The sequence below is a fragment of the Neodiprion fabricii genome, chromosome 1 (assembly GCF_021155785.1).
Source record: "Neodiprion fabricii isolate iyNeoFabr1 chromosome 1, iyNeoFabr1.1, whole genome shotgun sequence".
NCBI classification, from domain to species: domain Eukaryota; kingdom Metazoa; phylum Arthropoda; class Insecta; order Hymenoptera; family Diprionidae; genus Neodiprion; species Neodiprion fabricii.
This window is the reverse complement of record NC_060239.1, coordinates 38029963-38043546: the sequence shown is the minus strand read 5'-3', so window position 1 is coordinate 38043546 and position 13584 is coordinate 38029963. Positions and strand designations below refer to the sequence as shown.

Sequence of the window (13584 nt, the reverse complement as noted above, 5' to 3'; positions counted from 1 at the left end):
AGAGAGAGAGAGAGAGAGAGAGAGAGAGAGAGAGAGAGAGAGAGAGAGAGCACAGAGCTGTATCGTAGGGGATAATTATACCGTTATTGATATGCTAACAAATCGACGAGTTGTGTAGGGACACTTGCAGGTGTCCTTCAGGATCGACTCGGTGCAGTCAGGAAGCGTTCTGCGAGTACCTACCTCTGTAAAGGTATATAATAATAATCATCATAATAATAGTAATAACAATACCGACACTCAATGCACAACTTGTCTACAAGCGAGTCTAAGGAATTATAGTAAAATAAAAATAGAAAAAAAAAAAAAATTAAATAAAATAATTACAGCGACAATTTTTATTGTTATAAAATATTGCAGAATAATAATCAAAGAAATTAAATATCGTATCATAACTGCTCCGTCAGACTCTGTGGCACTCACCTAGTATTCAAATATCGAACGCGCGAAAATTCGAACGATCCGAATGTCGACAGATTCAAATTTAAATCCGGCTCGGTTCCGGGCGAAGAAAATACAATAGAAACGCAACTCCGATGTAATCTGTCGTTAGGTATACATTTTATATGCATTATGGTACTTTCGTCATGATGTGTAATCACGAAATCAATATTACATCTTCGACCAGCTACTGTTGAAAATTTTCTTTGATTGTATTTTTACAAGGCAAATCGGCGTCTTGCAGAATTTTATACAAATTTCAAAGTTTGTGATATAAGTATATGTATTATATGTATTAAGTATTTATACAAAGCCTGTGCACCGGTTTTTAAGGCGACATGTTTGAATTTTTTTTCTGATTTCAATGTAAAGTAATGCTGCTTGTTACATAAAAAAAGGCGGCTGAACAGGAACGCGTGTAATTCGCGATCAAGTATAATCGGTCTTCTTTTGTCGCATCGAACAAATAAATAGAATCAACACCTTCTGCAATTCGGATTTCCGGTCATAACCCATGAAAACCGTGAACAAAACTGACTTCCACATAGTTTATTTAAAAGTTTTCTCTATTCCTTGTAAACAATAAACGATCCACTTCCAATTAGTTTAGAAAAAAACCCGTTGAATTTTTAATCTCCACTCGTTCGGCATCGGCTTAACGGTAATACAACGTTTCCAATGCTCCTAATTTCTTCCAGAACTTTCCAAGTGCAACACGAATATTTTAATTTCTTGTTGCTTTATGGTCCATTGTTGTTTCACTTCAAATTATAACTAATAGGATCAATTTCGACCAGCGTATATCATATATATATATATATATATATATATATATATATATATATATATATATATATATATATGTAATATGATGCAATGACGAATAAGCGGATTTGCAGAGCGGATCTGTTGCGAACAATGATATATCCGAGTTGATAATTAAATCAATTCGAATGATGAATAGGATAATAAATATACCTCTAAGTCACGTGCATATGTGTTCAACAATGTACAAGGATAACATATGTATGAGAACACGTTCGTGCGAGATAAAATTAAACGATAAAGAACCAAAAATTGTTAATCATATCTCGCATAATGCGAGTATCATACACGCACTCTTACATAAATTCTGTAATTTGTATGTGAGGTTTACTCTGTATAATTATAAAACGAAAAGTAAACATAATATATAAATACATATATATATATGTATATATATATATACATATATATATATATGTATATATATATATATATATACATATAGTATGTTATATATATAATAAAACTTTCACATCAAGTTTTCGGCCTATGTATAAATATATACGTACAGAGCGCGCATTTTGGGATCGAAATTGAATCCACAATACTGGAGAAGAAATTTAAACATTCGGGGGAATATGTTTATATCGAGTTATAACGTCGTAACTAATATGTATATGTGGCATTACAGCACACATGCATGTATAGCGCGTGTCTATACCAGTCGACGCGTTGAAATAATCTATCAATTTCTATATTACTCGTATATAAATTATATTCAAAGACGGTTTTACATGAATCTTAGTGTGTACGATCACTTACGTGGCGGGTATTCGGTAACGATATACGTATATGAACGAGAAACAGGGGGAGGGGGGAGATACAGCGAGAACGAAAAGATGCAAGAACCATATTTTACCGATGTTGTAATTGTACATGCACGTAAAAACGTACGATATTCCATGCCAAAAATATACCGCATAACACAAAATACACGCGCTATGATAGCGATAGATACGTACATAGAACTGTAACTAATTATCGGTATGTATGCGAATGTATAATAGTCAACGAAACACAAAAACAAAAAAAAGAAAAAAGAAACGTATAATATAAATTAAAATCAAAACGAATCATTTCATACACATGCGATTCAAATCCTCTGCTCCATTTTGTGCGCGCGAAAATTACGTGACACACAACGAGACTGCACAATAAAAGATTAATTCTAATAACATTAGACATGTATTATAATAATTGTTATAATTACGACAGTACATATTAAATATATATGGTGATAATTAATACGATCTTGCCGCGCTTCTCAAGTGCTTTTTGTAATAACGAATTAAACTACACCGAATCGACATTGAACGCTGTTATATATTTTCAATAAAAATACTGCAATTCTGTAATTCGAATATATACAGCTTAATCCACCGATGCTCTATTGTTGATGGAAAATTTTTTCACGGGATGATGGGCAATCCCTTCACACGACGTGTAAAATATACTGTCAATATTTTATGTTCCTTTTAAATTAATTACTCGGGAATGAGAGCGGGCAAGAGAACGATACATCAAATCCGATTTATACATCTTTGTGCACAGAGTGTGTCATTATACGCCTAAGGACGACGTAAATTATATAACCATTTGCGAGTTGTTAATGTAACAACGTTGAAGATAATTGAAATTATAAAGTAATAAAATGAAAATCGTTTGTCGCGTCCTATGAATATATTATTATATAATATACAGACAATGCCGAACAATGTAAAATGTGTATAATTGCGACGGTTGTAATTTTGTTGCACGCATACGTACACACACGTATACATATGTGTGCACATGTACGTACGCGTGTGTGGCTGTAGGTGTATGGATGTGTGTGCGTGAGTGAGCGAGTGTGTACATATATGTACAATATGCTTCCTTCATCGACGAACTACTAATATATCTATACACATTATAGTGCGCAGAATTATAAAATAACAAAAAAAGTTGTCAAGTCATATTAGGTATAAAAGTATGCGAAAATGTGAAGTAGAATATAAGATACGCGGATGAAGATTAGATATAAACATATGCGATTTAAATTGAATTTAATTAAACTTAAATTATATACACGTATGTAATGAATAAATTTTAAACAAAAATTTAGACATGACAAAACCAAAGAAACTCGACTGTAGCACGAAGTGACGTGAAATAAAGATTCGACAGCCGCAGCTGCAGGGGTTATAAGTGTGTTGAGAGAATTAATCAGTCGCGTCCTTAAACGATATAAATAACAATAATATTAATTAACATGATAAATAATTATTAACTAAATGACTATATAGTAGTCTAATCATTATTTATAATTACGCAATTATATAAATATATATATATATATATATATATATATATATATACACACACACATACATACATTGCGCATTTAATAATAACAAAGTTATTATTATTCCATTCTATATATTATGTGTATACTACGTTTATTTAAGAAATTTTTGTTCGCAAAGTCACGCGATTGTTACCCAATTTTTTTTCTCACTTGGTTCAATTAAACTTGCACCAATTTTTGGTGACAAAAATATATACATACATTATACATTATAAATATAAACGTACATCTTACATGTATAGCTATAATGTAACTATATGAAATCCATACCTATTAGTATAACGGTTTTGGTTAATTGGCATCCCTACCTAGTAAATAAGCTATACATATAAATACCAAATACGAACGACATACTGTGTGTACCTACTTGATTATCAATAATGAACTGCAATTCGCAATCGTGTGGTTCATCCATTCGCCTGTCTTTATATATAACATATACGTAAGGAACGTACGTAAGGTATGATGGGTATAAATCGGGTGCTTGGGATTTTCCTAGAGAGCAGCGCACACGGCAGACACAGAAATACATAGGACAGCACTATGTATGATTAAAATTTATATGACAGAGGTGTTTCCTTGGTGTGGTTTATATTACATAATATATATAAACGATGAAAACGAAGATACGGCGGATATCGCACTGTATAAATGCTACCGCGCATTTATGCAACGGTCCTTTCAATGGGTCACACATATTTTAATATATGTAATATAGGTATACTGGTATACATATACATACATATAGCAAATCCAAAGCTTTCGGGTAAAAGCTCAATCGAGACATACTATATATAATATATACGTATATAATTGTCGTCAGGTCTTGTAGAAATAAAAGATTCAACAACTTTTTCCTAACTATCAATTCTGCACCAAGTTGGCATACATATCTAGGTATACGGAATTTCTTGGCTGTTGCATAACGCGTCGTATGAAATTCGAATACTTCGAGGTAATGCGGAAAAAGAATCGACTAGATTGCTTGTTTCTCGGTTAGCCCTAGAACGGTATTTTTTTTTTTACCTGTTCAAGTAACGGAGGGTGAAAAAAACACCCCAATCTTGAGGATTCCAAATCTTTGGTACATCGTATCGTTAAGAGTCCTATAGGGTCTCATTTTCTTCTCTTTTTTTAATAAAGAATCACGCGTGGCGAAAAACTTTTTGCCCAAGTACCAAAAAAGTGACCGAAAATCAGTAAACGAAATATGCAAACATTTACACATACATAAATTTACATTATCGTGAGGTGTTTTTTCACCCGACGTTACCGTTCTAGGGTTAAATTAATTTCTCGAACGCAAGCAAGCAGGTGCAAGTAAAAAGGTCGACAAACTTGTGAATTAGTAGCCGTTTATCCCCCTTCTTATAATTGAAACAATTAATAGAAAATTGTACACATCGTCGACGTTGTCGCGAATATACTCCACGCTTAGTCCAGACTATCCAAGATCCACGCTATGGATACGTCCACTTTGCGGCGACACAGGCTGAATCTCTGTGGGGCGGTCGGCCAGGAGGGCGGAGGGGCGGGGAGGGGGGTGTAGATTTTACCCATTTCTTCATCTCCCCGAGCTGCCATGATCGCGCTTCGCGTCGTATACCTATAAAGAAACACACGCCTATGCCTTTTATACAATCCCACGTACGCACATCGCATGGTGCGTGATCGGATTGCCGATGCATCGACCGTCATACTCGGTGCATGAGTGTAGTAATAAATTCTGCAGCTAGCCGTATACACGCGTAATAGGTATATATACCTATATGTACAGGCGAAAAGGAGTATTGGAAACTGCACTGCAGGAAGGACAAGAAAAAAGGGAGGAGGAAGAAGAAAGTAACGTATAAAAAAAAAAAAAAAAACAAAAAACCAAAAAAAAACCAAACAACGACGACGCTACCTGATATAAAACGAAAGAAAAAAGACGACAGAAAATGTTGGAACTATGAAACGGAAAAATACGCAACGAACGACGAGTGCGCGGTGCAGGACCGGGAATGAAAAGTGTAAAGGAAAAGGAAGAAGAAGAAGAAGAAATAAGTAAAAATGAATATACTCGCTTAAATAAAAATCGATCGAATAAATAAAACCGCTCGCGGTATCACGGCCACGCCCTGCGGTCGCCCTGGATGTTACATATAATGCGGATCTCAGCTCTCGCGTCTTCGCGCTCTCTATACGTGCATATTCTGTACACGCATGTATACGTATACATATGTACACCATGGTGACGCGTGTATGTATAATATACGTATATATACATACCTACATAGGCGAGCCCGGGGATATAACATGTGAGAAGAGATACTTTACAGTCGCTCGGAAGCTGTACGGTGAGGGGAAAATGGGGGGGCAGCTAATTCCTCCCCCCCCCCCCCGCCCACCTCCCCGTGGCTACCTCTTCCTCCACGCCCTCATCGTCTCAATCGCCCCTCTGACCCTAGTCAAAGGGGACGGCGACCCGGTTTCACCGTACACCGCGTATGTGTGTGATATAAATACGAACGACGCGCGATATGCGCTTTTTAAAAACTCAGAAGTTGATTCGTCGACGCGTCGATGGACCGAGGTATCATCTCGCACGCAAATATATACGTTATAACTATGTATTTACATACATGTACTGTATATACATGTGTATATGTAGCTGTACGTACACTTGGGGACAGTGAATCTGAGATTGTTAATTTTTTCCCCTAGACTGTTATGTTGGCAACACGGAGAAACCTGCGGTGCCATAGTCGGCCGAGCGCGAAACAAACTCGATCTCAGTAAACGTAACGTAACCCATACCGTCGAATCTAACCTTAGAATACCGTGGGGATGACGAATTGTTAGAATGACACGTGTTCTAAGGTTAGGTTCGACGGTGATGGGTTACGTTATATTTATTGAGATTGAGTTTGTTTCGCGCTTGGTCCACTGTGGCGCTGTAGGTTTCGCTGTGCTGCCAACATAACTGTCTAGTGTAAAAAATAAGCCGTGTCAGATTCATTGTCCCCAAGTGTACATACATACGTTTGATGTATAATTGATATTGGTAACCATGTGCACGCGCATCTGCACGCGTGCATACCCGTGTGCAGACAGCATTATATGTATACACCTGTACGCAGGTAAGTACAGATTTTATTGAGGCACCGTCCTTCCTTTGCGTGGCATTGCACATGCGTGATGCACCTTGATGATGCGTATGTGGAGAGTAACATCGTTCCACGGGGATGTGCGTTTGTCGAATATGCATATTTTATATGCGTTATGGGTGTGTATTGGTAAGTATCTAAGAAGAATCTGCGGGAGACGTTATTAACGAGAGTAAGAAATCGAATAATATTATATCTGCATGTAGATATTCCTGTACTTACGGCAGACTTGTCGCGTACAGGTCATGCATGCCTGTTGTAATGTGCATGCGTGCTTCGTGCAAGGCAATTATGAGTAACAATTACTTAACTTTTCATTTTTACACTACGATGGGTAAATTTGTTAATAGAAAAAACAAAATAATAAAAAAAAATCACCGACTTATCGATACGATTTTGTTCTATTTACGCAGTTTCTTCGTAATTTGATTTGTAAATATTATATTTAACTTTAAACGTGATTTTTTTCATTTCGTCACAAAATATTAATATTACTTACATCAAAAATCTATAATGGTGCAATCGTGAAATGAGACCCTTGCACCAGTTTATTTTGTGCTAATTTACCATAGTTTAAATTACCCTGTATTCAGGACGTTCAGGGTGCATTCTAGCAATCGTGAACAATGATAGACAAAAATCGAACGGTAAAATGTAATCTCGGTTGCTGTAAACAGGCGTATTTCGGTCATATAACCAGCCGAATTGCATAAATGCAGGCGGATTTAATCTGTATCCTGTGCAGCCCGGTTTTTTTTTTTTTTAGTTTTTTTTTCCCTCTAACGTACCCTTCGAAGACTTAGTTTTTAGTCACAAACGAAGCCTCGTGAAACCGGAACTCGGTGCCAAAATTCTAAAACATGACTCATCCGGTTTGAATTTTTGAAACACTCTAACCGAAATATCTTGAAAACTGTACAAGCTGTGAAACTATTTTTGGTTTCATTTTGTAGATAGTTGAATTATCTTTAAAAAAGGTCGGGACTACCACACACCCTGCTGTTCATCTGGTACTCGATAAAAAAGTTTAAAGTCGATAATCGTCTTCACTCATTTATACGATGTATAATTGTACAATGTATATAAACAATGAACTTGTATAGTTTTCGAGATATCTCGATTAGCGTGTTTGAAAAAATTCAAACCGGATGAGTCATCTTTTAGAATTTTTGTACAGACTTCCGGTTTCACGAGGGCTTTCTTTGAAACTAAAAACAAAGTTTTCGAAGGGTACGTATGAATAAAAAATGAAAAAGTTTTATTATTATTGTCGCCTATTATTGTGGTTCTGACATTAATTCACCGATCAATACCGATTTCACCAACCCGGTGCACGTCAGTCTGGTTTTACATGTTGGGTATACGGTATGTACCAACACGTATTTATGCTACATACATACAAGTGCTGGGCGTAGCTCTTCAATCTGTCGTTGCAGTTTTTCCAAGAGTATTACGCGAGTCAACAACCCTCCGGCAAAACGGCAATCCGTATCAGTTCATCGCTGCCCGGCGTCGAGGAAGCGTCGACATATCCTTCCTCTCTCTCTCTCTTCTCTCGTTATCTTTTCAAGTACGCATCCGCGTATGTGTGATGCGTGTGCATATATATATATATATGTGTGTGTGTGTGAGCCGCATGCAGGTATGCACATACACTGTTGTAGAGAAAGCGATAGAGAAGAAAGAGAGACGAGAGCGCGGAGAAGAGAGAAAGATAGGGCGTGGAAAGTGTGGGTAGAAACTGTGCGATGTGTGAACATTACACATATACACGCTTCCGTCCACACACGGTGGGATACGCGTACGGATACATATGGAGCATTCCCTGAGACTCTGCAAGCTGTACAACTACCGCGGAGAAAAATAATAATTCATTGTTCAACCGTGATTATTCGATTGGGTTAGAGGAAATAATTTTGTTTTATTTGACTCGATGGTAAAATTGTCTGATTATTTATGAGAATCAGTAAGTACAATTACTCTCTGCTGTCGGTAAAAGTTTCATTGATTTTATAAAACAATTTTGTGAAATGGTATTTGTAGATTTATGTAATTTTTTTGGCAACGTTGTATGATGTGACAATTTCATCAAATTACTAACACTAACGCTTCAATTTCATCAGGAAGTTATTCACTATATATGTATATGCGTACTTTGTTGAAGTATAATGAGAAATTTTTTTTCAAGTTGAACGAAGCTTGTTCGATTTCGATAAAATTAAAAATCATTTTATAAAATCGTATTACAATTACGTCTTCGAACGGTTTGAGAAATACTTTTCTCAGGACGTAAACAGAATTGTGACTGGCTGAAAATCATATATTGAATTCTGATTTCAATTTTGTCCAATATCGACTATCGATTATTCCTTTTACAATTTCCTTAAAATACGACTATACAAGGTAAGTATTCCAATTACCGACCCTGTCGCAATTATTGATCGTTTTTTGTTGCATCCGTTTGATCCTCAGTTCTAAAATTACCAAAAAATAAATTTTTAGCGTCTAACCCTCTAGCAATTGGTTTTAACAATAAATAAATTCACAATTTCTTCCGTCAACTTGTAATTTTTAAAAATAAAAGGGTCAATAATCGGCTCTAACCGCGTCGATAACTGGTGCACTCACCTCGACCGTTTTCGTGAAATGTTCAGATTTTTCTCAGAGTGCGGAATCGCCCTTAGCCGATACGCGCAGCGCGAGTATCATAACGCCAAGGAACCGCCGGTGATCTGCAGACGCGTGGACTCTGGAAGCTACTTCGGTGTAACGCGTGCATGTCTGCGAAGGTGCACAAAGAGCCGAGGAAAGATGCAAGCATTCGGTACAGGCATCTTAGGCGACATACGCATGTCGAGGTCCGGCAGTGAAAGAAACGAATGTCAAAGGATGATTGGTCATGGCTGTGGCCAATGGCTCCTCGGCTTCTTGTCGCCGCCTTCCGCTCGTCCAAGCCGATCGCGTATTTCGCTGCAGCGGCGTCGTCGCCGAATGCAACGCGCGTTGCACTCACACACGCCTGTCGCCAACGTCACCTTTCCTACCGCGGATAAATTTCTTTACGCGAGGATCGATTCCAGACGACGAGCCCCGCTCTTTTGGTCCCTCCGGTTCTTCGCAGAGACGCGTTACAAGCCATGCTCTTTACCTAACTATACGTGACCTTCATCCCCGATCGCGAACGATAAACGATTGCCTGTTGCCTTCAGGTTGGAGCGTTTCTTGGAGTAAGTTGCGTCTTCCGCATGTGAGGTTGAGTGTATTTCTGGAGCCTGAAACTTTTTACCGTTTGTTCGTGCATCTGACGATGAGATGATGAGACTGATGGAAAATTTGCGGTCAGGTTGAGGCTTTGAAAATTTTTTCACCGTAGCTAAATCTTGAAATGAAATATTCCATCTTATCACGTAGTTATTTGATATTCGATCATTTTGCGGCGTGGATAAATTACAAAAATAGAATCTTTATTCGTCGACTCGACATTCGCGTGATTGTTAATAATTTGAGACAAGATCGTTCAAGTAATACTGCAAAATCGTACTAAAGTTATGACGAGGTCTGAATAGAGATCGTTGATAAATTTATATCATACGCAAAAATTCTATAAAATAAACGACATTTCTCAACAATAAGCGAATGAATCAACGGTGTTATAAAAAAGAATATTTTCTATACTGCAGTATAAACACGATTGAGATACTGCAGTTTTAATTACAATTTTAAAATTCATATTTCTTCGATTCACCATATATGTATAATTTTAGCGAACCGCTGCAGTTCAAAGGTAATAATCGACCCCCAGTATTTTCCCTATGATCTTAAAGAACCTGTTTGCGAAAACCATAGTGTAAAGACAATCCACATTATCAGGAAATTGAATATTTTCGTTGACTCTGCAGAAATGTGCGTTTCTACAATCAATGTAGCGGACAATATTTGACGTAACGTTTTGCAAAGACCTTGATATCGAAGAACTCTACTGTTAAATCAAATCAACGCTGATAATGCATCGACACGCGTCGGGGGGCGTTCGTTAGGTTCGCATTTCATGGGCGGCCACGTGTGTAAACCATTTCATGATTTCCTCTGGTTCCGATCACTCTTAATTATACGACTCCGTGTTACCGTCCAAGATTTTCCCGTCATGTTGACGAAACGGCTGTTTTTGGGGATCGTTATTTTCGCCGTACACACGGCAAAAATTTCGGGTGAGTTCCACAAGCGATAATTATACGATTATGCTTTCTGATATCTGAATAATTTGTTTATGATGTTAACTATGACGACGTCGTCTTTGTTTCGAACACCTTTCGACTTCATCCGGAATCCACGCATCTCAGTCGACGCCTCTTCGGACTGTAGCAGTGTTAGAAAGGGTGAACCGGCTACTGTGCAATTGAAAAGATGTCTGCTGCGTAATTACGATCCGTTTATTCGTCCTTCCGGAGTTTCAACCAACGGAACTACGGTGGTGTCGATTGCTTTGACTCCAAAACACATTGATTTCGTGAGCTTTCCCTGCGGTCAACTACTTTATACGAAATAACTAAAAGTTTGAGTGCAGTCGTCGTTACACATCGCGATTATATCACACAGTTTGTTATATATTCCAGGTGGATCGTAAAAATATTCTAATATTTCATACTTGGATAAGACTAGTAAGTTGTTAAAGTCTAACGAGAATTTAATACCTAAAATCAACATAAAAAGTACGTCGAGGTCTGTTCGTAATCTTTCAGAGTTGGTCTGACGGCAATTTAAGTTGGACAAGTGGAAAGCGAGGCATCGACAGACTTCACATTGACAGCGATGAAATTTGGATGCCACCCTTAACTATGTACTCCTCGTAGGTTGACGAGTAACAATCAGACTTAGCACTAACTCAACGAGTATGTATTAACGTACGGTTAATTCTTCATCCGTCGTTTTTCAACACAGGGCGGAAGTTGGTTACGAGCACATGGAAATACCACCAACGGATTGTGTGCTGTTGTCCAGTGGAGATTTCCACTGTGTAGTAGAGATGAATTACGTGTCGCACTGTGTCGCGGACTATCGGCACTGGCCCTTCGACAAACACAACTGCTCAATTATACTTGGTTCGTGGTTTGAAAGCCATGATGAAATAAAGTATCACGTCAAGGACAAAAAGGTATAAGATCGACACATTTTTAATTCTTTAATTCGGTCATTTCATAATTCAAAATCGCTGAATACCTGTAAAAAGTTCAGTTCATATGGGTAACAAATTGATAATACACTTTCAGAATTGCCGGGAAAATTCTCAATGCGTTCATTCTCGACGTAAAATTAGGTTAGTTAGTGTAGTAAATTAGGTTAATAAATATTTTCATTCCACTTTTGGCAGACAGTTTTTGGCGGACTGATGACTTTAGATTTCACCCCGAACCCCGAGTGGAAACTTGTGTCCTTTGGTATTATCGAAAATATGACGCCACGCATATCTCATGATATAACGATTCCTTCGATCGTGTACAATGTCATCATCGAACGATACTCAGCCTACATGCAGACCACCATCCTCGCCCCTGCAGTTCGTGAGTATAAATCGCGCGCGGTTCTGGTTAGAAATATTTCATCTCCAATCACGAAATAAAGCCCAATTCCATTCCAGTCTTAATCATCCTGACCTTGGCGGTACTCTGGTTAGATCCAACGTCCGTCGAACGATTGTTATTGGCAGCTCTCAACTTGATCTGTCATTTATTGTGTATGTTAAACCTGAGTGAGAAAGTGCCCTTCAACGGTTCATCTTTGCCCTCGATATGTAAGCTACAATTTATTACCGCCTCTACTCGCACGCTGAAAATAAGTTTAACTGACTAATTTTCATATTTTTTTTTAAATTTCCCGAGTTTATTGAAATTTAGTGAAAAACAACAAGATTCCTTGCGATTCCGAATAAATATGCTGCGGCGGACACGACAGCGGTTCTAATACAAATCAATTTCAGTGGTATTCCATCAAAATTCGATGATCATCGCAAGCGTGACCCTTTTTCTGACGGTCGTGCTGCGTCAGATGTTGGAAATATCGGGCACCGCTTCAGCGTTGTTGGCATCGACGGAATCGATAATTTTTAAAAGCAGGGCTGCTCGGTTGGCTGAGGCGAAGAATTCGAATCCATCGGACTCTGCGACGGTTGAAGCAGAAAACGATGACGTCGGATTGGTTGACGCGGATGGTCCGCAAGCTGAAAATGATCCCGGAAGCTCCAACGCCTGGCAACGCCTGATCACTTTTATAGATCGGTTGGCGTTTGCCGGTGCTTTTATCACCTACGTTGTTATGATATGGGTTCTCACACCGAGGAATGACATCAATACCGATGCCCCTGATTTTCCTGTACAGTCATAAAAAATTCTTGGAACTAACCCAGCAAGTCATTTTGCTTGACAAGAATCGTATGTAAAGTTTTTAAATAAAAAAGTACACGAAATTTGTATCACGCCAAACTTATTCATTGAAATTTTGATGTGCATAATTCAGAGTGCCGATCGTAAGTAAAGACCTCTACAACACGTTCGCGGAATACTATTCATACAGTAAATAAAATGAAACGAGACAGGTACGTAGATTTGTAAATATTTATTTTTAAATTAAAAGATTACTCGCCTTTGGTGCCCTCTGGTGGCGAAAATGTGTCAAAAGCAAACCTGGTTCGATCCCTTTGTGCAGATCAGCGACAATCCCAAACTACTGTACCAGTAGTCAAGATAGTCGATTTTTGGTGTTTTCGATGACACGTCAGACAACTTTTTTGTTAACAACAAACTTCGGGCTTCAACCGCATAACGGATT

General features: G+C 37.9%; 1 protein-coding gene across 1 annotated transcript; it reads left to right on the top strand.

Moving 5' to 3' along the window:
• The first annotated feature begins 10802 nt into the window (after positions 1-10802).
• Positions 10803-13215, top strand: LOC124187245 (neuronal acetylcholine receptor subunit beta-4-like). The gene is made up of 8 exons (XM_046579657.1): positions 10803-10970; positions 11103-11269; positions 11376-11420; positions 11502-11608; positions 11701-11914; positions 12131-12320; positions 12398-12550; positions 12737-13215. Exons 1-8 carry the CDS (start codon positions 10811-10813, stop codon positions 13138-13140), a joined length of 1440 nt encoding a protein of 479 aa, XP_046435613.1. The 5' UTR covers positions 10803-10810; the 3' UTR covers positions 13141-13215.
• Positions 13216-13584: the final 369 nt, after the last annotated feature.